The sequence below is a fragment of the Tenrec ecaudatus genome, chromosome 16 (assembly GCF_050624435.1).
Source record: "Tenrec ecaudatus isolate mTenEca1 chromosome 16, mTenEca1.hap1, whole genome shotgun sequence".
In the NCBI taxonomy this organism is placed as follows: Eukaryota; Metazoa; Chordata; class Mammalia; order Afrosoricida; family Tenrecidae; genus Tenrec; species Tenrec ecaudatus.
Window position 1 is genome coordinate 52,037,875 of NC_134545.1, and position 26,930 is coordinate 52,064,804.

At 43.6% G+C, this 26,930-nt stretch overlaps 1 protein-coding gene across 1 annotated transcript in view; it reads right to left on the minus strand.

Moving 5' to 3' along the window:
* The window catches only part of LOC142428722 (hexokinase HKDC1-like), a 74,903-nt gene that overhangs the window by 22,750 nt on the left and 25,223 nt on the right, over positions 1-26,930 (minus strand). Inside the window, exons 7-14 of the mRNA XM_075533504.1 lie at positions 9,455-9,610; positions 8,539-8,744; positions 5,271-5,307; positions 3,717-4,021; positions 2,903-3,048; positions 2,689-2,808; positions 2,004-2,099; positions 995-1,094 (exon numbers count right to left, since the gene is read on the minus strand). Coding sequence (XP_075389619.1) covers positions 995-1,094; positions 2,004-2,099; positions 2,689-2,808; positions 2,903-3,048; positions 3,717-4,021; positions 5,271-5,307; positions 8,539-8,744; positions 9,455-9,610 — 1,166 coding nt within the window. The remainder of the gene's footprint in view (positions 1-994; positions 1,095-2,003; positions 2,100-2,688; positions 2,809-2,902; positions 3,049-3,716; positions 4,022-5,270; positions 5,308-8,538; positions 8,745-9,454; positions 9,611-26,930) is intronic.

Genomic DNA, 26,930 nt, shown 5'->3' on the forward strand with positions numbered 1-26,930 from the left:
GGAACAACTTTCCCAGTTATGGTCATTATTCAGCATGTGCCTGGCACCCAGAATGCACTTCTTTCCATCTCCTTCTGTTCAAATCCCAGCCCTCCTCCACCTATTAGAGCCAGTCATCTAGAATCCACCCTTGACCATAGTCACTACCAGACGTCCCCCAAAGGTCTTGAAATCTGTGTCTCTTCAGACTCCTCTTCTCCCTTCTCCTGAGTTTCTTCCTAACTCTCCTCCTCTTTGAACCGTGACTGCTAGAAAAGCACATTTTGGGGACAAAGGGGAAACTGAGCTCACTTAGCTGCAGCCCAACATGCTTCCAAATCTAGTGCTGCCTTCCAGCCAAATCTGACGACGGCCTCCTTCCTCCCAGGACATTCTGCCCTAAATTTACCCCTAATTGGAAAATCCCCTTCTTCTACATCATTTTCCTTCCTCAATAGAAAGGATGACCTTGACTAAGGATTCACAGCTGAGAAAGGATTTAAATAAATACTTAGAAATTAAGGATCAGGAATCAATCTTTTTATTATTATTATTATTTAATGTTGCACTGCTTCTTGTATTTTAATTAACTGTATATCTATTTTAGATAAAGCATGTAAAATGCATAACATGCATACAGGAATTGGTCTTAACTGCTATGTGCTTGGACAAAGTTATCTCCCAAACCTCTGTATAATGGGACAATGGGTCCCTGTCCCTCACAGTGTTAAATGGAACCACTAAGGCAGGGGTCCTCAAACTTCTTAAACAGGGGGCCAGTTCACTGTCCCTCAGACCTGCTAGAGGACCAGACTGTGGTTTTTAAAAAAAACTATGAACAAACTCCTATGCATAATGCATATATCTTATTTTGAAGTAAAAAAACCCAACGGGGTAAAAACACCTGGCAGCCTGAATAAATGTCCTCGGCGGGCCACGCTGGCCGTAGTTTAGGGACCACTGCTCTAAGGGCTCATATGAGATCAAGGTTGATGGCACATGCCTGACCACTTACCTGCAATTAGGCCAATCTCACAAGTTGGATCTTCATAGGCACAGGTCATCATAGTCCCCACTGTGTCATTGACCATAGCAAATATGTCCAAGTCAAATTCCTGAAAAGGAAGTCATCCTACTGTAGGTAGAATATACAAGTAAAGGAGAGTCAAAAGAAGCATACCAGCCCAAAGGATACGCAACTCCAAGGGATAGAGGAACATGACATCATGGATGAGAAACACCACTCCTACCCATCAAAGGCGGCCCCTCTTTATCTTAAGGATAACAGAGCCCCTACCTTTCCAGTCTGAAAATGTGAGCCCCTAGGGGTTATGGACATACAATTAAGTCAGAAGGAATGTGTGGGGGGAGGTCATGCTCACAGTCATCCTCCCAGTTGCCAGACTGCAGAAGGCCCCACGCCCTGCTGTTAAAGACAATGGATGCCTGCAGACATCTATTTGGTTCCAGTAGGTGGGGTTTACACCCTACTGAGAGTGGTTCCTATGGAGATCTAGGAATAGGTCAAAGTTAAGCCGCCATCCTAAACCTAGGATCTGCCCATCTTGTCACATGTATAACCCCAATCCCTCCTCTTCCTATTGCGTGTACGTCCCTAGACCACCCCCCTCTCATTACTGTATTGCCCATAGGACAGCCCCTTCCAGTGACCTATATCCTCACCTGTAATTAGGGGGCTTGCACGTCCTCAGAGAATATAAAAGGCCTGGGCTAGCATTAAATCTCGCTCTCTCTCTCCCTCCACGTGGACCATCAGGTGGGGCTGAGGTGAGCATGCTACTATGAATTGTGTCTGACTCCATTTATTTCAATACTTCTATCTCTCATGCTCTCTATAACTTTACTATGATATTTACTTATTATCGCTGTACAATTGCGCCTACCGGACCAGTAATGATGTGTTAGGGGCAGGCTTCCCCTGACAGGAATGTGTCCCTGAAAAGAGATGTGGTACTCAAGTTGATGCCCAACTTGAGGTTCAGAGCTAAGTTCCCATAGCATACATTTCTCCTCTTGATGGCTTCCCTGAGCAGGTCCACCACGTCTTCCCCTTCACAGTCGGTGGCCTTAAAGCCTTTGGTCCACTCTACAAGGATTCCCTGAAAGAAAGGGGGGGGGTTCATTTGAGCAATAATTTGCTGGGATCACTCCACAATATCAACATTTAAAAGATCCAGAGCACTCGAGTTTCATGTGTTTCTCCGTGTGATTCCATCTCTGTAGCCTCGGCACTGAGCATGGAGCCTTCTCCCACCATGATGCTCAGTGTCTAGTGCTGAATGGAGGAATTACAGCAATTCAATACAAACTTTACAACTCCATCTGTGTTGCATGCCCTGGAACACACAGATAATATTAGCATCTGGTCTTATTACTGGCTTTAGCTAGTCAATTTATGTCTTATTACTTCTTCCTGTTGCTTCACGATCTGTCTGACCCATCTTCTAACAGGGTGCATGCATGTGAATCTCTAAATTCTTCTGGGAGCTTCAGTCCAAAATGTACCATAACAATGAAATAATGGTGCATGATAGGTTTTTAAAGTCAGATAGTCACGGTTCTCTATCACGTTTCTCCAGCTGCACTATCTGACTGAGACCACTATGTGAAATAACCTGGTGACTCAGAGGGCCCTCAGGGGAGGGGGGGCATGCCCAGTGGGCTGCAAGGCTGGCTGTCCCGCCTTACCTTGTCAATGCGCGTATGTCTGCAGGGAAAGGAGAACGTGAAGCCCAAAGGCAGTGGGGCTCCCTTGAGCCCCATGTAGTCCAGGAAGTCTGAAATGCACTGCACGATGTGGTCAAACAGCTGCGGGGAGAGAGGGGGACAATGAGATGTGCTGGCAGGTTTGCACCCACGAATCACAGGAATCCCCTCTTTACCCCCCCCCCCCCGCAATTACCTGCTTGCCTGTGCCCTGCGTGATTTCCAGGGGGATGGGGAAGGTCTTTTCATCTATTTCCACCCATTTTTCGTGACTTCTGATCTTCACTAGGAGAGTCTTAAAGTTGGCTCCACCGAGATCCAGGATGAGAAAATTCCCATTCTCTGTGGTATAAAGAGTCAGCGCTGTCTCCTACCAGCATGGACTGAGCAGGAGCTTGTGTGCAAGGATCAGGAGAACGAGGGAGTACTGAAAAGGACCTGCCTAGAGTCTGCCCTCTTGTGACTTACGGACTGAAGGTCACGAGGACCCGGATAGGCCCCTGAGGTGGTCCTAGGCTAGACTACATTTCTTGTGCTGGACAAAAGCCTCTGAATCCCCAATTGTCCCCAGAGAGATGGACTAGAATCAGGGGACTTGACAGTTCTAGGTCCTGTCTCTCATACTGATAAAGTGAGGGAGGATTTCCTGAGCCATGCACACAGTTCATGTGCTGGGCTGCTCACTAAAATGGTGGAGGGTCAAGTTCACCCAAAAGTACCAGGGAAAACACTGATGATTACTTTGCAAAAATGAGCCACTGAAAAACCTATGGAGAAAGTTGTCATCGGACTTGAGTGGGGTCCACATTTTGGGGTTCTTTCACTGCAAATGCTTGGTTGATCCAAGGCTCACGGGTTGACAAGAAGTACGGGTCACCTACCCTACTCATCCTCCACCCATCCTATTACAGACACGAGCCCACGGCTTTAAAAATAAAACCCCTCACTGGCTGTAAGGAGCTGTCATGGAAGCTTTGGGAGGCCTGAGGGAAGGGGCTGGGCTGGCCCACCTGTGCCGTCAGGCATCCCGCAGACGTAGGTGGGTAGCATCTTGACCGTGGCCATCGGGTGGGTCTCCTTCTTCAGCCCGTACTCGAGCTCGGTCCTCATTCTGTCCTTCACGCCCACCAGGTTGTCTCGGGTCAGCTGGAACAGAGCCAGCACCTCGTCGATCTGCTTCCACTGGCCCTGAACTTGGGAGGCCACTGCAGTCACCATGGCAGCCCCCTTGGTGCTGCCACTCTCGGACAGGAGGAAGCGGACGTCACAGTTTGGGACCAGTTTCCTCACCACCTTGTACAGGCGTTTTGGGTACCTGAAGACAGTGTGGTGGGAAAATATTTAACCATCAGAGATGGCCCACCCAGACATGGAGAACAGAGCCAGGAATAGCCATAGCAGGGGACCTGGGCAAGGTTGCAGGGCCAGGCTCACCCCTTCCCTTGCTGAGCGGTAGGTGGGACGGATGGAAGGGAATTAAGGAGAGGGGCAGGGGCAGTGTAAGAGGCAGCTGGGAGAGCCAAGTGACTGGCTATTTTATCATTAATATCTCAACCAGTAGGGCACGTCCACACATAATGTAGTGCCTAAACAGCATCATCTTCGTCCAAAGGGAGAGATGGGCTTCCCCAGGCTCTTTCAGGTGTTCCCACTGACATCCAACACAGCCACCTGGCTCCCTTCCTTCTGGGAAATTCTCACATTTCTGTATTGTCCTACCACAATCCGTCATGTAAACTTGGCAGTCTCTGTCACCCCTGCTTCCCTGTCTAAACTTGAGTGTGTCCTATGTACCAGTTCTACCATATAGCAGGTTTTCAACAAGTAATGAGTAATAGGTAGGTATGTGTCTAGATGGACCAATGGATGAATGGACACCTGGACAGATGATGGCCTTACTAGTTAGGTAGGTCTAGTACAATATTCCTCTAAGAAAGACCCCCTCCCCAAAGCAACCCAGCCAATAGACCTGGCCTTTCCTTATAATCTCAGCTCTAGTTGGGGTGGGTGATTCTTATACCCAATGATCCACAGAAAAATGCATGATATTCTTCAATAAGTTTTGCCAAGATTCCTCTCAGTGAGATAAGAGAAGTAACCATAACTTTATGAGGAATAGTAGAGACTCAGGAGGTTATTCTGATGTCAGAAATGGGTCATATTTTCCCTAGGGAGAAATGAGTACACGTTTTACCTGCATAGCAGGTCTGTGGCATTAAAAAAACACACACAAAAAGTAACTTGTGACTCATGTGTAACCCCAGCCCTCCCATATAAGAAGCTCTTTCTCTTCAAAGTTTGGAGTTCTTGGAATTGTACCAAGTGTTACTCCAACAAAGCCCACAGCAAAGACCTTGGAAGCAGACATGGAGGGAGTGCTAAAAGCCTGCACGAGTGAACACAGCTCTCTCCATCTCTTCACTTAGAAGGGCTTAGTTGGCGCTGTTACCACATTTAGGTAACACCTCCAGAAGCTCAGGTGATCAGCACAGTCCAGAGAAGAGCTGGGGTTCCACTCCAGGGGGAGGCTCATTGCAAGGGGTGGCCTGACAGGCAGCACTTACTGGGGGTGTGTCTTGTAGAGGGTACCATCAATGCCCACTGTGACCTGAAACTTCTCACACGTACTGGATGCTATCTGGGAGGGCCCTTTTTCGCTCCCATGATGGACCATAGTGGAGTCATCCTCTAACTGGTCCCGTTTCCTTTTTTCCAGGTTTTCTTTCCCGTTTTCTCCCAGAGTTTCTTCAGTGTTGTCTGACCTAGCCAGGAGACATGAATAAGAAAATCACACTTGTTCAACTCTTGAGGGGCCAATTCTCCACTTTTTAGGATTGTGAAAACAAACAGGCACATAGGTATATAAGAATAATAACAATAATATTCATATCAATAATGATCATATCAGCCAACATTTAATAAATACTGTGCTCTGGGTACTTGTCTAAGGATTTCACATGCTTTAACTTATCTCCACAAGTATCCTGTGGGGGATGTATCATCTTTGTTGTACAGAATGACTCAAGACACGGAGAGTTTAAGAAATGTTTCCATGGTCACAACTATACCAAGTGCTAGAGGCAAAATTTTTACTCAGACAAATAAATAGCCCAGCATTGTGATCCCTGAATTGTATGTGAGAATTCTCAAGAGCCTGATGGAATGGACTGTATTTTCTATTCCTCTGGCAAAACTGGGACCGACTATGAATAGTGTCACATTGCTTGGGTCTCAAGATAGTCCACTAGAGTTGTACCTATGTAACCCCACACAAAATGAATGGGAAGGGACCGAGGAGGAAGCCCTTTCTAGGCTTGTCTTGCCAAGAGCAATCTGTAGTGGAATAGCAGCTGCACCTGAAGTATTTTTCCCAAGAGGGAAAATAAATGACAAATAAAAGTCAAATAAATGAAAAATGGAAAGGAGTAGAAATAATAGCTAAAAGTAAAAGAATAAATAAATAGATGATACAGTGGGAACATTTTAACACTACGCTAATTCATTGAATGATACTAGGAGGAAGGAAATAATCTCTCAGTTCAAGTGTGAATGGGTTGATGGCTAGAAGAGCCAGGGAGTAGACTGAGTTAGAATCAATGACTATGGTCCGTCCAGCCATAATTCTTTATGTGATATATTATAATTGTTAGAATTTTACACTCCATGAATTGGTGGCTTTAGTTTCATTTTGAAAGCCACTCTTTACTATACGAATAAAAGGGATCCAGACCTGACCAGAGTGAGGGTGTGAATGAAGCTACACCCTTTGTTTCCTTGGTGGCACTTTTAGACTCCACCTTAATTTGTTACTATTGATGCTGGGAGTCCTTGAGTCAGTTTGGACTCATAATGACCCTGTGCATAACAGAACGAAGCAGGGCCAGTCCTGTGCAAACCTTATTACTGTTCTTATGTTTGAGTCCATTGTTGCAGCCACTGTGTCAATCCATCTGGTCTTCCTCTTTTTTGGCTGCCCCTCTATTCTACCAAGCACAATGTCCTTTTCCAGGGACTGGTCTCTCCTGAAGACATATCCCAAATAGATGAAGTCTTACCATCCTTGCCTCTAAAAAGCATTCTGGCTATACTTCTTCTAACATGGATTAGTTTGTTCTTTTGGAAGACAATGTTACTTTCAATATCCGTCACCGGTTCACAATTCAGCTGCATGGATTCTTCTTCAATCTTCCTTACTTCACATGTGTACGAAGTAACTGAAAATACCACCCTTGAATCAGGCACACCTTAGTCCTAGTAACATCCTTACAAGTAACAAACTTGCAGCAGATTTACCCACTGCAACTTGTCTTTGGTTCTCTTGACTGCTGCTTCCATGAGCACTGATTGTGGATCCAAGCAAGACAAAATCCTTGACAACTTCAATCTTTTCTCCATTTATCTTGATGCTAGCTATTGGTTCCATTGTAAGGATTTTGGTTTTCTTTACATTGAGCTGCAATCAATCCATACTGATGTGTGCAATCTTTGATCTTCATTGATAAGTGCTTCAAGCCCTCCTCACTTTCAGCAAGTAAGGATGTGTCATCTGTATATCATTGGTGGTTAATAGGCCTTCCTCCAATTCTGACCTGAACCTCTGCCAGCTTTCTGTTAATGTACTGTTGCAACTGTTGTCAAATTATCTTCAGGGAAATTTTATTTTCATGGGATATCAGTGATATTGTTCTCTAATTTGTACATTCTGTTGACTCACTTTTCTTTGGAATGGGTACAAATAAAGATCTCTTCCAATCGGCCAAAAGGTTGTCTTCCAAATCTCTTGGCATAGACAAGTGTTTCCAATGCTTCATTTGCTTGTTGAGACATTTCATCTGGGGGTCCGTCAATTCCTAGAGCCTGGTTTTTAGCTATGGGAGAAAGATGGGGCTTTCTACGCTCATAAAGAGTTACAGTCGTGGAAACATATAGGGGAAATTATTCCTGGTTCTATAGGGTGTCTATGAATTGGCATCAAGTCAATGGCAGTGACTTTGCTTTAGAACTAATGCTTAAGGTAAACAAGCGGCCATCTAGCTCAGAAGCAACCAAGCCAGCAGGGAAGAAGCACTCCAGTCTGTTTGATCATGAGATGCCAACGGGATCAAAGAACAAAAAAACATACCATTATGTGCTCACCTCCCTGATACGATTGCTGAAGACATATGGGGGCATAAGCAAATGTGGTGAGTAAAGCTGATGGTGCCCGGCTATCAAAAAATATAGTGTATGGGGTCTTAAAGGCTTGAAAGTAAACAAGTGGCCATCTAGCTCAGAAGCAACAAAGCCCACGTGGAAGAAGCACACCAGCCTGTGTGATCACGAGGGTTCTGGTAAAAGGAAAAGACCACCTGCTGTCTTTTAGACCTGTTTGGCATCTAGCCCCGGATCTTGCATTTGGATTGTTTCTGCCTGCCCCTCAGATTTGGGACTGAATAGCACCCACCACCACCTGAGGCATTTCCTCAAAGTGTCGTGGGTTTCTGTGGGATGTTGCAGGGAATGGCAGAACCAAGAAATGTGAGGGAATACATCATTTAAGGGAGGAGTGGTGCAGGTCTAGCACTTCAATGGGTTGGTTATTTGGCACATTTTTAATCTCTAACTTCTCGGGACTACCCTGGCCAAAAAAATTTATTACCATAGTGCTGAAATTCTGTATAAGTGAATACGATCCTCTCCTGTCTTCCCACTTGATGACTGGATTGTCGCTATGTGCACTGGACATGGACTGCACATGGAGAACAGTTCAGGCAGCTCAGTTCAGCAACAGAACCCAGTTTCCAGGCAGTACTTACTTGAGGTGTGTCTGGTCGATGGTATCATCCTTGTCACCTGTGGTCTTGAGCCGTTTCTGCTTTTCGAAGTTCTTGTTCTCTTGGAGATGTGTCAGGATTGCTGCCAAGGCCGCCGCACAGAGATTGGCTGAGCGGAAGGAGACAATGGTGCACACATGTTGCACTGCCACGCAGTCATCCTCTGACGGCTCCAAGCCCAGGTCAGTCAAGATTTTTTCTGTGTTAGTAAGGCCTTCTTTATCCCTGGCCAAGGAAAGGAATGAGATGGTTATACTTATTCATCTTCTGAGAGGCCACTTCCTCACCATCCAGGATTGTGAAAATAAACAGACCAGCACCCAGGAATGTAATAAGAATGTCAATGTCACCAATTATCACAGCAGCCAGCACTTTGTCCTGGGTACTATCTAAGGACTTCATAGACTTTAACTCATCTCTACAACAAAGAGGTTAAGTAATTTGTGTGTTTTCACGGCAGTAGCCAAATGCTAGAGCTTGGATTTGCATTCAGTCAGTCAGATAAAAGCCCATGATTTTGACCACCCTGAGTTACACCGACTTCATAGGAAATCCACCTCCACCAATTGGACACAACAGACTCTGTGGGCAGGTAACACTCTACATAACTCAGTATCTAAACTGATTACCAAGCTCAGGGCAATGCCACAGTTTGTAGGCCTGAGGAGGCAGGATCCTAAATTGACTGGGGCCAGCCACCTTCACTAGACAGTTCCCATTGCTGGTTACTGTGTGAAAGGCCTCAAGTCACCACAGTCAAATCAGTACCTAAAGGGACCAGGTGTCAGAGGTTCTTAACTTGGCTCCAAAAAGGTCCTAATATTGTAAGAAGATCTGCTTCCCAGGGCTTCCCCATGATTGCTAAGCAGACCACATGTTGATCCTGCCCCAGTCCTCTGCAGAACCAAGGCAGGTGGGACCAGCCAGCAGCTTACTTCTCCATGGCAGCCACGTGCCATGTCTCAATCTTGTCCTTGGTGTGGAGAGCAGAGGATGTCTTGCCACCAAACAGGAGGCCAGCCCTGGTCATCTTCAGCAAGATGAGCCTGACCAGTTCCCCCAGGTACAAGCCACTGATCATCTTCTCAAACCTGCAATGTGGTCAAGAGATGAGTGGAAGAAATGACTTGGGCTCTTCAGCATTCTTTTCCCAAAGACCACGAGGCACAACACACGATATGCAATGTAGCCAAGAGGAATTCCTGAGAACTGAATGAAGGTGAACATGATAGTAGGACAAGAGGCAAATAAACAGAAACAGATGAAAGTACTAGCAGGCAAAATCCATATAAAGAGACATAAATATTGGTATGTATCTATGAAAATATATTACTATACAAGAATAGGGATATTGATCTATGTACATATATATACATGTTAGATTATTAAAGGTAGCAGATGGACTTTGGACCTCTAATTAAGTGTTCACTCAACACAAGAACACGTTGATCTGATAAACCAGCACTCTGTGATACAAGCCTTCCCAACATGATTGCTGAAGACAAAATGGGTATATGAGCAACTCTGAAGAAAGTTGATGGTGCAAGCTATTAAAAGATAAAGTGTCTACTTCCGGAAAGATTGTGACTGAGTAACACATGCCATAAGAACTCCGCAGAAATCTGCCCAGGAGAGTTACTAAGAGGGAAATTCAACACGCTGGATCACAGGAGGAGTATCATAAAAATAAGTAGGCACAGATCCACACGGTTTTGAGGGGTTGGGGGCGTTGGCTTACCACAGTGGAGGCCAGCTAGGGTTTAACTTTAGCCACACTACTGTCTTGGCTGGAGCCGGAACCATTTGGAGCCATCACAGGGGCTTTATCTCAACACAGCCACAGCTTGCCACCATCTCGGGTCAGGGGTAAAACCTAGCAGCCCCATGGGCAGTGATCGGGCACAGCTATATTGTTACTTTTGTTTGCCTCTCTTATCTCTATCCCCCCACAGTCTCAGAAGGCTTAGTTTTTTTTCTCCTCTTTGTCTTTTCCCTGTTCTCTCACACACCACTGCTCACTTCCAGACCACTCCCCCTTAGCCTAAGGCATTTACGCCTGCTCCAAACCCAGTAAGGTGAGCTCCACCCTGTGCAGCACAGCCCAAAGCCTGGCCGATTTCTACCATGAGATACTCTGTCCAACTTCTTAGTGGGGAATACCTGCCTATGTGGCTGGGGAGCTCCTATTTTTCCGCTGTTGTCCCATGTGACTGAGGGAACTTCCTCCCGCCTACCTTAGTGCTTCACAAGGTCTAAAGCAGCTTGGCCAAAATTCGCCAATGTTCTAAGGAATCTCTGCTGAACCTCCGCAGTGATCTACCTGGCCAGGGAAATTCTGCCCACCAATCACAGTGTTCTACACCAAAGCAGGCAACCCACCAGCCTTCTGGGGGCACTCACCTTGAAAGTGAAGCCACAAAAAGATAAAGTGGTAGGCTAATTCCACAGTGAAATTAGATGTAGGCAGTTAGAAGAGACATTCCTATGGGTCTTCCAGAGAGAGCCAGTGCTCTTTGACTCCCTGGAAAATGGCACCTGCCTCCTCTAAAACAATACAATGCAAACAGCAATCAGCCCCAACGACCTCAACGAAAACACAGAAAAACAGGAGAAAAAAAGGCAATAGCAGAAGATGTCCTGAACCTAACAACATGCATAGAAGAAGCAGACATTCAGCTGCCATAGAAAGAAATTTTCAGAATGCTGCTTGGAGTCATTCAGGATATGAGGGAAATAATACAGAAAAATGATGAAATGATAGAGGAGATAAAGGCCATACACCAAAGGGAAACACAAGATCTTAGGGAGGAGATGAAAAAAACAGTAGTAGACTCATGGACCTCGAGAATTGACTGGAAGAAGCAGAGAACCATATCAGTGACTTGGAGGACAGCCCAGCAGACTTTAACAAACGTGAACAAAAATCTAATAAGATCATCAGAGAAGCTGAAGAAAACCTAAGAGCTATGTCTGATGCTATGAAGATGAACATCAGAATAATTGGAATACCAGAGGAATACACAACAAAGAAGTCATCTGCAACCATTGTGAGAGAATTCTTGGAGGAAAACTTCCCCAGCTTAATGAATGAAAACCAGGCAACCATTCAGGAGGCTGAAAGAATCCCAGCAAAACTGGATCGCAAGAAGTCACCAAGGCACATAAGAGTTAAATTATCCAACTTTGAGGAAAAGGAGAAAATCATGAGAGCAGCTAGGGAAAAACAAGCAATCACATATAAAGGTTCCCAAATAAGAATATACTCATATATATCAGCTGAAACTATGGAGAAGAGGAAAGAGTGGAGAAACATAGCCCAAAAATTGAAGAAAAACAATGCAAACCCAAGAATACTCTACCCAGATAAATTATAGATAAAGATAGATGGGGAACAGTCTTTCCAGACAAGGAAAAAGTCAAGGAATATGTTAGAAGAAACCCAGCCCTACAAGATTCTTGCTGACCCAGTATGGGCAGAAGAACAGCACTCACCAAGCATAAATAAGAGACCACCGCAGAGAACAACCTTATCCAGAGGGCCACAAAGAGAAAACAGACCCCAAGATAGCATTTGATTAAGTATGGAAAGAAGTCAAGAATGATGCAAACACACACACATGCACAACACACTAATAAGAAAGGACGGTAGGAAAATACCCAACACAAAAGAAATAAGATGACATCACAGAGTACACATATGGAGATAATAACCCTGAATATTAATGTACTGAACTCAGGCATTAAAAGGCTGAGGCTAGCAGACTGCCTTAGAAATTATAACCCATCAATCTGCTGCCTACAGGAGACACAGCCTGAGACTACGGACAAAAATAGAATGAGAATCAAAGGCTGAAGAAAGGTATACCAAGCAAAGCAATTCAAAAGAAGCTGATGCTGCAATCCTAATCGCACATAAAATTGACCTCAAATTCAAAGCATAAAAAGAGATAAAGAGGGACACTGTATAATGTTCATGGGAACAGTAAAGAACCACTAAGCATTGTAAACATATATTTCCTGAATGAGAGACCCGCTGAATATATCAACCAAACACTCTAAAAGATGAAAAAAGAAATCAGTCTTAACAATTATAGTGGGTGACTTCAGTACACCACGCTCTGAAAAAGATAGAACACAAATTAGACAATTTGACATGATAGATATTTACAGAGCTTTTGATCCAAATACCAAAAGTTGACAATCTTTTCAAGTTCGCAAGGCACATATTCAAAGATAGACCACATGCTGGGGCATAAAGTGAATCTACATAAATTGAAGCACATTGATATCATGTGCTTTATACAATTGATGCATGTCTATGTATGGATTGTGATAAGAGTTGTATGAGGCCCTAATAAAATGTTTTTTTAAAAAAAGCACATTGATATCATATAGACCTCTCTCTCTGACCTTTGTGCCATAAGGCTGGAAATAACAAAAGGAAGATAAAGCAAGAGCAAACTATTGGAGGAAGAATACCTCTTTATTGCAAAAGGAGTGCACACTGGCACAGACCAGAATGAAATTAGGAAATTTCTAGAAACCAATAAGAAACAATTACATGTCATACCAAAACTTATGGGACACAGCAAAGGCAGTCATCAGAGGAAGTTTCATAGCAATACATGCACACCTGAGAAGGGAAGAGAGACTCATGATTGATATGCTGGCACAAAATTTACAACAACTAGAGCAGAGTCATCAGGACAATCGTACTAATAGCAAAAGAAAAGAAATAATAAAAATCAGGGCTGAGATTCAGGAGAGGGAAAATAAGAAAACTATGGAAAAAATTAAAGCTGCTAAAAGTTGGTTCTTTGAAAGGATAAACAGAATTGACTGACCATTGGCAAACCTAACCAAAGAAAAGAGGGAACAAATTTCAATAGCAAGAATTAGGGATGAAAGAGGGGACATTACAACAGACCCTAATGAAATCAAAGGGATAATTATACAGTAATATGAATGATTGTACTCTAATGAATTCAGCAACTTGGAAGACATGGACAAATTCTTGGAAAAACAATCCCTCCCTAGACTATCCCCAAAGGACTCCAAGAATCTCAACAGACCCATAGCAATATAAGAAATAGACAAGGTTAACAAGGGATTACCAACAAAAAAATCCTCTGGACCAGATGGCTTCACTGGAGAAATCTACCAATCATTTAGGGAAGAACTAACACCAATCCTACACAAACTCTTGCAGGGATGGTTCAACATACAAATGACCATTAGTATCATTCGCCATATTGACATGAAAAACTATAAGAACTACATGATAATATCAATAGACGCAGAAAAAGCATTCGACAACACACCAATTCCTGTTTAAGACACTTGAGAAGATAGGAATGGAAGGAAAGTTCCTCAAGATAATACAAGCTATATATGAAAAAACAAGAGCCAACGTGGTAGTCAATTGAGAAAAGACTAACATAATCCCACTGAAAAAGGGGACTAGACAAGGATGTCCCTTGTCCCACTTTTACTTAATATCGTGATGGAGGTTTTAGCTAACAGCTTAAGGCAAAGAAAAGACATCAAAGGTATTTGTCTGGGGAAGGAAGAGGCGAAACTATAATTATTTGCAGATGATATGATGTTATATATGGAAAATCATAAAAGCTCCACAAAGGGAGTACTGGAAACAATAGAGGAGTTTGGCAGAGTGGTAGGATACAAGAACAACAAACAGAAGTCGATCAGACTGCTATACACATTGGATAAGACCACAGAAGAGGAGATCAAAAAGGTGGCACCCTTAACAATAGCCCACCATAAATTGAAATATCTAGGGACATACCTGACTAAAAGAACAAAAGAGCTATATGAGGAAAACTAGAGAACACTATTACAAGAAACCCAGAGTGACCTCAACGAATGGAAGCATATCCCATGCTCTTGGATTGGAAGACTCAGTATAGTCAAGATGTCAGTTCTGCCCGAGGCACTATATAAGTTTAATGCAATCCCGATACAATTACCCTCATCTTTCTTCAAAGAAATGGAAAAACTGATCACCAATTTCATATGGAGAGGGAAGAAGCCCAGAATTAGCAGATAACTCCTCAAGAAGAAGGACTAGTGGGAGGGCTTGCTTTACCTGACTTTAGCAGTATTATACAGCCACAGTTGTCAAAACTGCATAGTATTGTTATAATGACAGATACTCAGACCAATGAAAAAAAAACTGAAAACCCAGAAATAAAATCATCAGCATACAGAAAACTCATCTTTGATAAGGGCCCCAAAATATACAAAAGAAGCAGATGTGCTCTTTAAAAGGTGCTGCTGGAAAAAATGGATATCTACCTGCAGAAAAATGAAGCAAGAACCGTATCTCACTCCATGCACACTTTGAGAATGATTGGGGCAGGGAATGTGCGGATGTGCTTTATACAATTGATGTATGTATATGTATGGATTGTGATAAGAGTTGTATGAGCCCCTAATAAAATGTAAAAAAAGAATAAACTCAAGGTGGATCACAGACCTTGAAGGAAAAACTCAAATTATTAGGGCCATCAAAGAGGGATTTGGGACCAACTTGAGAACTTTGACACAGGGAATATATAGGCTATGAGAAATAGAAAAGGACACAGATACAGAGGAGTCAAAAATTGACAAGTGGGATATACTGAAGATAAAACGCCTGTGAACATCTAAAGCATTTGCCAAGAAAGTAATAAGAGAATCCGTGGACTGGGAATACGTCTTTAGCAATGACACATCAGACAATGGCCTTATTACTAAAATATGCAAAACTCTGTTAGCTTCCAAAAAGAAAAAAAAACTAATTGCCCACTGAGGAGTTGGGCAAAGGACCTGAACAGAAGTTTCACAGGGGCAGAAATCCAAATGGCCAATTAACATATGAGAAAATGTTGCTGATTTTTAGCCATAAGAGAAATGAAAATTAAAACATCAATGAGATAACACCTAACACCCTCAAAGGTAGCCCAATTCAAAAAATCAGAAAGCAACAAGTGTTGGAGGGGCTGTGGGGAGACAGGAACTCTCATCCACTGCTGGTGGACCTGTAGGTATGAATAGCCACTATGGAAATTGATCTGGCGATATCTAAAACAGATGGAAATCGAGCTACCATACAATTCAGCCATCCCCCTGCTGGACATATACCCCGAAGAGGCAAGAAACAAACCACAGCCAGACATCTGTGCCCCAATGTTCACTGCAGCACAGTTCACAATTGAAAGAAGTTCAGAACAGCAAGGGGAACTGAGCAACGAAGTCCCCAGGGAATGGCACAAATAGACTTTGGGGCCAGGGCTTGGAACCCCATCAGACTCAAACAGGAAACACTCCTAAAGTCAACAAACAGTCTTTTAACTAACTGTAAGCTTTTCTTTTTTGTTGTAGTTGCGTTGTGGGTTTTTTTTGGTCAATGGCTTTTTGCTGTATTTTTGTTGCGTAGTTTTGCTCGGTCTTTTTTGTGCATGTTATTATCTCTGCAGGTCTGTCTAAATAAGATAGGCTGGATGAATAATCTGGAGAAGAAAAAACCGGACCAACAGTTCTGAGGAGACATGGGAGAGGAAGAGGTGTGGGGAAAGGAAGTGATTTTAACAAACCCAGGGACAAGAGAATAACAAGTGATCCAAATCGGTGGTGAGGAGGGTGTAGAAGGCCTGGTAGGACGTGATCAAGGTTAATGTAACCAAGAGAAATTACTAAAACCCAAATGAAGGCTGAGCATGATAGTGGGACAAGAGGAAAGTCAAAGGAAATAGAGGAAAGAGCAAGGAGGCAAAGGGCATTTATAGAGTTATAAATAAAGGCATTTATATATGTAAATATATTTATTTATGAAGTTGGGGAAATAGATGTATGTGCATATATTTATAGGTTTAGTGTTAAGGTAGCAGATGGACATTGGGCCTCCACTCAAGTACTCCCTCAATGCAAGGATACTTTATTCTATTAAACTGGCATTCCATGATGCTCACCTTCCCAACACAACCGTTGAAGACAAAACGGGTGCATAAACAAATGTGGTGAAGAAAGCTGATGATGCTCAGCTATCAAAAGATATAACGTCTGTGGTCTTTAAGGCTTGAAGGTAAACAAGCAGCTATCTAGCTCTGAAGCAACAAAACTCACATGGAAGAAGCACACTGGTCTGTGTGATCACAAGGTGTCAAAGAGATGAGGTATCAGGCATCAGAGAACAAAAAATTGTATCATTGTGAATGAGGGGGAGTGCGGAGCCCAAAGCCCATCTGTAGGCAACTAGACATCCCCTTACTGAAGTGTCACATTGAGGAGACGAGTCAGTCAGGGTGCAGTGTAAGAACAATAAAACATACAACTTTTCTCTAGTTCCTAAATGCCTACCCACCTTATCATGATCCCAAGTCTACGTTACAAATCTGGCTAGACCAGAGGATGTACACTGGTACAGAAAGGAACTGGAAACACAGGGAATCCAGGACAGATGATCCTTTCAGGACCAGTGGTGAGAGTGGCGATTGACGGATGGTGGCGGGATGGTGGGGTAGAAAGGAGGAACCGATTACAGGTATCTACATATAACCTCCTCCCTGGGTGACGGACAATAGAAAAGTGGGTGAAGGGAGATGTTGGTCAGTGTAAGATATGACAAAATAATAATTTATAAATCATCAAGGATTCATGAGGGAGAGGGGAGTGGGGAGGGAGGGGGAAAATGAGGAGTTGATGCCAGGGGCTTACATGGAGGGCAAATGTTTTGAGAATGATGAGGGTAATGAATGTACAAATGTGCTTTATACAATTGATGTATTTATGGATTGTGATAAGAGTTGTATGATACCCAATTAAATTTTTTTAAGTTTAAAAAAATGATATAGTATCTGCAGTCTTAAAGGCTTGAAGTTAAATGAACGGCCATATAGCGGGGAATGAACAAAGCTTACATGAAAGAAGCATACCAGCCTATGTGATGAAAAGGTAATCAATGGAATCAGGTATAGGAAGATTAAAAAGCAAACAGCTATCCTGAGGTGAAACAGAGGGGTGAGGGTGGAGATCCAAAGCCTGCCTATAGACAACTGGACATCCCCTAACAGAAGGGTCACATTGAATGAACAATTCAGCCAGGGTGCAGTATAGCACCAATGAAAGACACAACATTCCTCTGGTTCTTTAATGCTTCCTCCCCACCTATATCATGACCCCCCAGTTCTACCTCACAAATCATGCTAGACCAGAGGATGTACATTGGTACAGATAAGAGCTTTCAACACATGGAAGGCAGAACAGATAAACCCGTTAGAAACATTAATGAGAGTAGCAATAACTTGAGGGTAAGGGGAGGGGAGGGAAGCGGGGAAAAGAGGTAACCAATAGCAATGATAGATGTATAGCACCCCTCTCCCACAGGGAGACAAATAACAGAAAGGTGGGTGAAGGGATACATTAGATGATGTAAGATATGAAAAAATAATAATATATAATTTATCAAGGGTTCACATAGATGGGAAAAAGAGGAACCAATAACAAGGGCTCAAGTAGAAAGATAATGTAAAAATGATGATGGCAACATATGTATAAATTTGCTTAATATAAATGATATTTAGATTATTATAATATCAATAACAGCCCCCATTAAGGTGATTTAAAAAAACAAAACCAGGAAGAGCCCCTCAACCATGTGGATCCACACCGGCCTCATCTACAAAAGTAAAGGGCTCAACTAGAAGAGGTCCAAGATTCTCTGCTGTCACCACGTGCTTCATTCCAGGAATCTCTGTCAGACCCCTCTGGCCGTAGGAGTGTCCCTCTCATGGGAGGGGGACTAGTGCCATTGGGTTGTTTGCCTCATGGTGACCCCCATGTGTCAGAGGACAATTGTGCTCCACAGGTTTCAGTGGCTGTTTTTTCAGAAGTAAATCCATAGAAATTTTTCCCCGGATGTCTGAAAATCCAATCTCTTAGCTAGCAACTTAATAACTTTCACTTTCCAGAGACTCTTGTGTTGGTGAAAAGGAGGCGCAATTTCAGATTCTTTCCCAAGGTTATTTAATCATAGCATGAAAAACTCATCCTAAGAATTCATGTATAAGAGATTAATAATTATGTCAAAATAAAAAATTATTACTGGTCACTATGAATCAGAATCAACTTGATGGCAGTAAGTTTTTTTTAAAGTGTGGAAAGGTGTGAGAGAAAAGGATTTTTGCTTAGAGAGCATTATATTGCTAGTGGCGGACTACTTTGGAAAAGGATATTAAGAATCATTGCGCAACTTGAAGATCACTGATCAATATTATCACTGTTACTTCAATGTATATGTAGAAATTAAGTTGGCCTATTTTATGTGTATTTCCCCCTACAATTAAAATGCATAGTCAAAAGCATATATTGTAAAGGGGGTAAAAGTCCAATATATCAAGCTTCTCTCCAAGTGAGAAAGATGCTATGTCTCTGAGCTGAGCTTGGGTAGTTCCAGAGAGGTTCCACCAGAATAAAGAAGCTATCTTTATTCTGATTTCATGAAACAAAAACACACTATTACTGAAGATGGCGCTCAGGTAGGCAGCACATACTGGTATCTCTTTTGTGTATGGTGGATTTGATGTCCAAGAGGACTAGTGGGAGAATGCTGATGAGTGAGACAACCCTGGGTACCTCCCTCAGCCACAAGTCAACCCCCCACCACCCCCACACACATGTGCCTGAGCTGGATCCCCTGAGATCTGATCCTTGGGACAACTTAGCTTAGCCGGCAGGGCTGCTCTTGTACACCACCACTGATGCGGCCACGGTCGCTGATTGCGCCACCCCACCCCCAGGCCTGGTCACCATGCCAGGAGCTGCTTAACTGCCCTGCCAAGACTTACACAGCTGTGGCAGAACCCCCTCACAGCAGCTGCCCACTCACAGCCCTCCCTAAGAGAGCTGCTCCCTTCTCTCACGGTTCCCCTCTCTCCACTTGGCGGTGACCCACCACCAAGCTCAGGTCTCTTCTTCCATTCACCAAAGGCCTCAGGAACTGGTCTTCAGTCTACCTGTAGCAGGTTAGGTAACCTGTACCTGGGGTGCCCCTCCCCCTACTGTAGCCTGAGACACCTCCACTCGTGCCCCCGCCCAAGACCAAGCAGCTCCCAAATGCTCCTGCCCATACTGGCCCATGCCCCTACTGTGTGCTTCTGTGTGCTACTGCATGCTCCTCCCTGGCAACCCGAGGCCTCCCTGATCCCGCCAGTGCCGCTCCTGCTCGTGCCAGCTTAGCACTCTCCTTGTGTCCCAAACCCACAGGGAACAGCAGGGAGTGCATCCTCAGTCCAAAAAGCACATTCCCCACACATAGCCTGGCTCCAAAGCCCCGGGGACAAGTGACCCCAGTCCAAGGGCTTCCCAAATGACATCAGACACACTGCTTCAGACCCCACCGTGGCCAATTCCCATCAAGTGCCCCCCCCAAAGACTTACCATTGCTCACAGGGCTCCTCCATTCCCGCCATCCACAGCAGCAGTGGTCTGTCCCACACCAGTGCAGCGCTCCACACCCACAAATGCAGCAGCTGCCCCTACCAGTGCCAGGCACCTACGCCTTATGGAGGCTTTCTCCAGGCACCCACACCAGGACATTGGGGCTGTTTTTACCCTCGATCAGCAATGCCTCCTGTGGCAGTGAGGTCTCCCACATCTTTGCCTTCTACTAGAGCTCATTAAAGAAATTTAAAAATTAAACAAGAAAAAAGGCTGCTAATCGTGGCCTGACAGACCAGTTAAAAGCATCTCCAGGGAATGCATACATACAGGCTCCAGCCCCACTCCAGTCACTGAATCTCTGTGGAAACCAGCCTACACAGCAGTCTGACCCACCTCTATAGTAGGCCATAGGCAGCCCCCAAAAGCACCCTTATCAGTAACACAAAAAGAACTCAGGGCCCCCTGGTCTCCTAGAAACGACGCCCACCAAAAAACCCCCGAGAGACAAAACACAATATCAGAGTTGATGATGCTCATAAAAGAATAAGACAGATCTGCCACAAAAAGAAATCTGCTTGGAGTAATACAGGAGTTGAGGGACACAAGGCAGAATCAGGATGCAATGAGAGAGGAAATTAAGTCCACAATTGATGGGATGAACTCCACGATAGAGGAAATGGAGTCTATGCATCAATGGGAAATAGAGGTGCTAACGGATATGGTTGCAGAAGTCACACACAAGTCCACAGTATTTACCGATTAGATAAGAGGAGGCAGAGAACTAACTGTATCAGCAATCTCAAAGACACTCAGGCAGATCTCAGCAAATGAGAAAGGCCATTAATTAGGTAAATAAAAGAGGCAGAAGAAAACCTGAGATCAATGATAGATGTTGTGAGGAGGGATAATATTCTAATAATTGGTCTACCAGAGAAGGACACCACAAACAAATCTACAGCTAAAATAGCAAAGGAAATTCTGGAAGCAAACTTTCCAACCTTAATGAATGAGAATCAAACACTCACAGAGGAAGCAGAGAAGACACCACTAGACTAAACTCCAAGAAGAAACTTTGAGGGAAAATAGACCATTTTAAGAGCAGCAAGAGAAAGGGAGATGGCCACATACAAGGGAGCTCGGGTAAGAATATGCTCAGACCTATCAGCAGAAACCATGAAGAGATGGAGAGAGTGGAGCAACATCTTTCAAAAGCTGAAAGAAAAAAAGTACCTGCCCGAGAATCCTCTACCATGGCAAATTATACATGAACTAGATCGGGAGATAAGGGTCTTCCAGACCAGGAAAAACTCAAAGAATATGCTGCAAGACACACAACCCTGCAGAAGATACAGGCCAACTCACTATGATCAGAGGATCACATCCACCAAGCACAAACAGGAGACCAACATATAGCTCAACTCCATCCAGAAGCCAATGTGCTGACAACAATTACAAGCTAACATGGCCTCAGAGGGAAAAGAAGACAAGAATGAAGCCCCCCACACAAACAGAGCACACTGATATGAAGGGAGATAAGAATGCATGCAAAGAACAAGGCACGAGATGACAGCAATGAATCCACAGATTGTGATAATAACTCTAAAATGCAATGGCCTCAAGTCATACATTCAAATAAAAAGGCTAGATGATTGGCTCAAAATACCTAACCCAACAATCCGTTGCCTGCAATACACACATCATAAACTCATGGATAAAAATAAACTAAGAATAAAAGGCTGGCAGAAGGTATGCCAGGCAAACAGCAACTTAAAAAAAAAGCAGGAGTGGAAATCATAATCTCCGACAAAATTGACCTCAAGGTTCAAACCATAATAAGAGACAAGGAGGGTAAACGAGCGGCCATCTAGCTCAGAAGCAACAAAGCCCACATGGAAGAAGCACACCAGCCTGTGTGATCAAGAGGTACTGAAGGGATCAGGTATTGGGCATCAAAGGACACAAAACGTATCACTGTGTGCTCACCTTCACAATATGATCGCTGAGGACAAATGGGTGCATCGGCAAAAGTGGTGAAGAAAGGTGATTGTGGCCGGCTATCAAAAGATATATTGTCTGGAGTCTTAAAGGCTTGAAGGTAAACAAGCGGCCATCTAGCAAGGAAGCAACAAAGCCCACATGGAAGAAGCACACCAGTCTGTGTGATCATGAGGTGTCGAAGGGATCAGGTATCAGGCATCAAAGAACAAAATATCAAATCATTGTGAATGAGGGGGAGTGCATATTGGGGAACCAAGACCTATCTGTAGGCAATTGGACATCCTCTTAAAGAAGGATTGTGGGAAGGAGACAAGCCAGTCAGGGTGCAGTGTAGCAACAATAAAACATACAACTTTCCTCTAGTTCCTAAATGCATCCTCCCACCCCACTATCATGATCCCAAGTCTACCTTACAAATCTGGCAAGACCAGAGGATGTACACTGGTACAGATAGGAACTGGATATACAGGGAATTGAAGACAGATGATCCCTTCAGGACCAGTGTTGAGAGTGGCGATACCTGGAGTGTGGAGGGAGGGTGGGGCAGAAAGGGGGGACCAATTACAAGGATCTGCATATAATCTCCTCTGTGGGTGTGGACAACAGAAAAGTGGATGAAGGGAGATGTCAGATAGTGTAAGATATGACAAAATAATAATTTACAAATTATCAGGGGTTCATGAGGGAGAGGGGAGTGGGGAGGGAAGGGAAAAATGAGGAGCTGATACCAAGGGCTCAAGCAGAAAGCAAATGTTTTGAGAATACTGAGGGCAACAAATGAACAAATGTGCTTGACACTGTGGATGAATGTATGGATTGTGATAAGAGTTGTACGAACCCCCAATAAAATGATTAAAAGATTATTGTCGCAAAAAGGTTTTCTATGAAAAAATCAACAGAACGCACAGACCGCTGGCGAATCTAACCAAGGAAAGGAAGGAGCAAACATCAATAGCCAGGATGATGGATGAAACAGGAAATCACAACAGATCCCAATGAGATTTTAAAAATAGCCACAAAGGACTGTATGAAGGAATATATTCTAATGAATTAAAAAATGTGGAAGACATGGATAAATACTTGGGAAAACCGTCCCTTCCTAGATTATCCCAGACAGAGGTCAAGAATCTCAACAAACCCATAGCAAAAGAAGAAATAGATATTGTTATCAAGAACCTATCAACAACAAAAAAATTCCCCAGATTTGACGACTTCACAGGGGAATTCTACCAACCATTCAGGAAAAAGTTGTCACTGATCCTCCACAAAGTATTCCAGAGCATAGAAAAGGATGGCAAACTCCCAAACTCATTCTATGTAGCCAGTATAACTTTGACACCCAAACAGGGAAAGGATCCCACAGGTATAGAGAACTACAGACCGATATCTCTAATGAGCATAGATGTGAAAATTCTTAACAAAATATTGACCAATAGAATACAATAGTATATAAAACATGTCATCCACCATGGTCAGGTAGGATTTATCCAAAGGATGAGGGATTGTTTAACATCTGAAAATCCATTACTATTATGTACCACATAGATAAGAAAAAGTATAAGAACCACAAGATAACATCAATAGACTCAGAAAAAGCATTTGACAACATCCAACACCCATTCCTAATTAAGACACTCATGAAGGTAGGAATGGAAGGAAAATTCCTCAAGCTAATACAAGCTATCTACAAAAAGGCAACATCATAGTTAATGGAGGAAAGATGAAAACAATTCCACTGAAAAGGGGGACCAGACAAGGATACTCCTTGTCCCCACTTCTATTCAATATTGTACTGGAGGTCCTAGCTAACAACATAAGACAGCGGAAGAACATTAAAGGTATCCAACTGGGCAAGCAGGAGGGGAAACTATAGCTATTTGCACATGACATGATTTTGTACACTGAAAATCCCAAAAGCTCCACAATGGAATGGAAGAATATGGAAGAGTGGCAAGATACAAGATCAACAAACAGATGTCTATTGGTTTGCTATATACATCAGACAGGACCATGGAAGAGGAAATTAAGAAGGCAGTACCCTTCACAATAGTCAAGAACAAATTGAAATTCCTAGGGATATATTTAACCAAAAGAACTAAAAATCTATGTAAGGAAAACTACAAGACCCTATGACAGGAAATCAAAAGCAACCTCCACAAATGGAAGAACATCTCATGCTAGTGCTTTGGAAGACTCAACATAGTGAAGATGTCAATCTTACCCAAAGATCATTATAAGTTTAATGCTATTCTGATTCAAATACCAACAACCTTCTTCAAAGAATTGGAGAAACTGACCACCAATTTCATATGGAAAGGGAAGAAGCCCAGAATTAGCAGAGGATTCCTAAAGAAGATGGACAGAGTTGGAGGACTCCCTTTACCTGACTTTAACACCTATTACACAGCCGCAGTGGTCAAAACAGTGTGGTACTGGCATAATGACAGATACTCATACCAGTGGAAAAGAATAGAAATCCCAGAAGTAAAACCATCAGCATATAGACAACTAATCTTTGATAAGGGCCCCAAAAGCACCAAGTGGGAGGCGGATTCCCTCTTTAACTAGTGGTGCAGGAAACATTGGATATCCACATGTAGAAAAATGAAACAAGATGTTTACCTTGCCTCGTGCACAAGAACAAACTCAAGGTGGATGACAGACCTAGAAATAAATTCTCAAAGAATCAGAATCAATAAGTAATCTGGACTAACCTAAGGTTACTGGCCTATGGAATACCTAGGTTCACTGCAATAGGGAAGGGTATATAAACAGGTGAACTGGAAATTGACAAATGGGACTTAAGAAGAATAAAAAAACTGTGCACGTTGAAAGACTTCACCAAGAGAGTAACAAGGCAACCCACCAACTGGGAGAGGATTTTTAGCAATGACACATCAAACAAAGGGCTTATTACTAAAATTTACAATACCCTCTTGGCCTGCAATAAGAGGAAAACAGTTAATCTCTTGAGGAAGCGGGCAAAAGAAGTGAAAAGAAATTTCCCTAGGGAGGAGACCCATATGGCCAATAAACACATAATCCTGATCATTAGCCATAAGAGAAATGCAAACTAAAATAACCATGAGGTGCCACCTAACATCCTTGAGGTAAGCCCAAATCAGAAAATCAGAGAGTAACAAATGTTGGAGCGGATTTGGCAAAATAGGAACTCTCCTCCACTGCTGGTGGTCGTGTAGACATGTACAGGCACCGTGGAAAGCAATCTGGCGATATTTAAAGAAAATGGAAATTGATCTACCTTATAACCCTGCTATCCCTTTACGGGACACAGACCTAGAAGATAGAAGAAATAAAACAGATCAGTTATCTGTGCCCCAATGTTTATTGCGGCATAATTCACAATCACAAAGGGTTGGAAACAACCTAAATTTCCATTGATAGACAAGTGGATTAGTAAACTCTGGCAGCACTAAAAAGTACAGATAATCACATGAAACACATAGTTTCAAGGGAAGAGTTAGAGGAAATTATGCTAAGCAAGGTCAGCCAATCACAAAAGGACAAGTATAACATGACCCCCTGAGGTAAGTATAATCAACACAGTAGGTATAGAAGAAAAGACACTTATCTCACAATATATGGGTGGAAGCACAGGCAGTCGGGTGGAGGTCAGACCAAACCCAAGGAGGTACATGTGAATCCAACATAAAGCAGGGGAAAGGGGGAAAGACGGGGGGAGAAAGGGGGATGCCACATGGAAGAAGCACACCAGCCTGTGTGATCACGAGGTGTCGAAGGGATCAGGTGTAAGGCATCAACAGACAAAAAAATCTTACCATAGTGAATGAAGGGGAAAGTGCAGAGTGGATACCCAAAGCCCATTTGTTGGCCAATGGAGATTCCCCCCTCACAGAAGGGTCTAGGGGAGATGAGTCAGTCAAGGTGTGATGCAGCACCGATGAAGAATACAGCTTTCCTCTAGTTCCTAAATGCTTCCTCCCCCCCACCCCCCGCCCACTATCATGATCCGAATTCTACCTTGAAAGTCTGGCTAGACCAGAGGTTGTACACTGGTGCAGATAGGTGCTGGAGGCACAGGGAATCCAGGGTGGATGATACCTTCAGGACCAGGGGTGTGAGTGGTGATACTGGGAGGTTAGAGGGAGGGTGGGTTGGAAAAAAGGAACCCATGACAAGGACCTACATGTGACCTCCTCCCTGGGGGACAGACGACAGAGGGGGTGGTGGTGAAGGGAGACGTCGGACAGGGCAAGATATGACAAAATAATGATTTATAAATTATCAAGGGCTCACGAGGGGAGGGGAGCGGGGAGGGAAGGGGAAAAAAGAGGACCTGATGCCAAAGGCTTACCTGGAGAGCAAATGCTTTGAAAATGACGAGGGCAATGAATGTACAGATGTGCTTTATACAATTGATGTATGTATGGATTATGATAAGAGTTTTATGAGCCCCTAATTTAAAAAAAATAAAGAAAAGGGGGCACAGCAGAGAAACTGAGATGATGGCATGGGGGGAATGGGGCACTAACCCATCCAGAGGAAGTGTATTGGTTTGTTTCTCCACAGAATTGGGAGTGTGAATACAGACCCCACCATGGAGTACCAAGCCAAGAGGGCAATGTAACCACATGGAGGATTGCGTGAAAAGATTGGGCTACAGGGCCGCCCCAAGCAGAGCCAATCTGGTCCCTGCCCTAGAAGTAAACCTTCAGATGGGGGGAAAGAGTCAGCTTACCATGCCCACACGGAAGCAAACCCAGAAGGAACAAAAGAAAGGGACAGTCGGCTTAGACTCCATATTAACACACCAAGCCCAGAGGATGAGGTCCCTGCACGGAGCTGCTAAGACAGAGAGGACTGTAGGACCGCCAACAACTCAAGACATGTTGTCCCCTCACTGGAGCGTACTGTGACAGAGGACAATAATGGGGACACACGGTGGGGACACATGAGGCCTGAGTTCCCTGCAGCGGGACAAGCCAAGAAGGG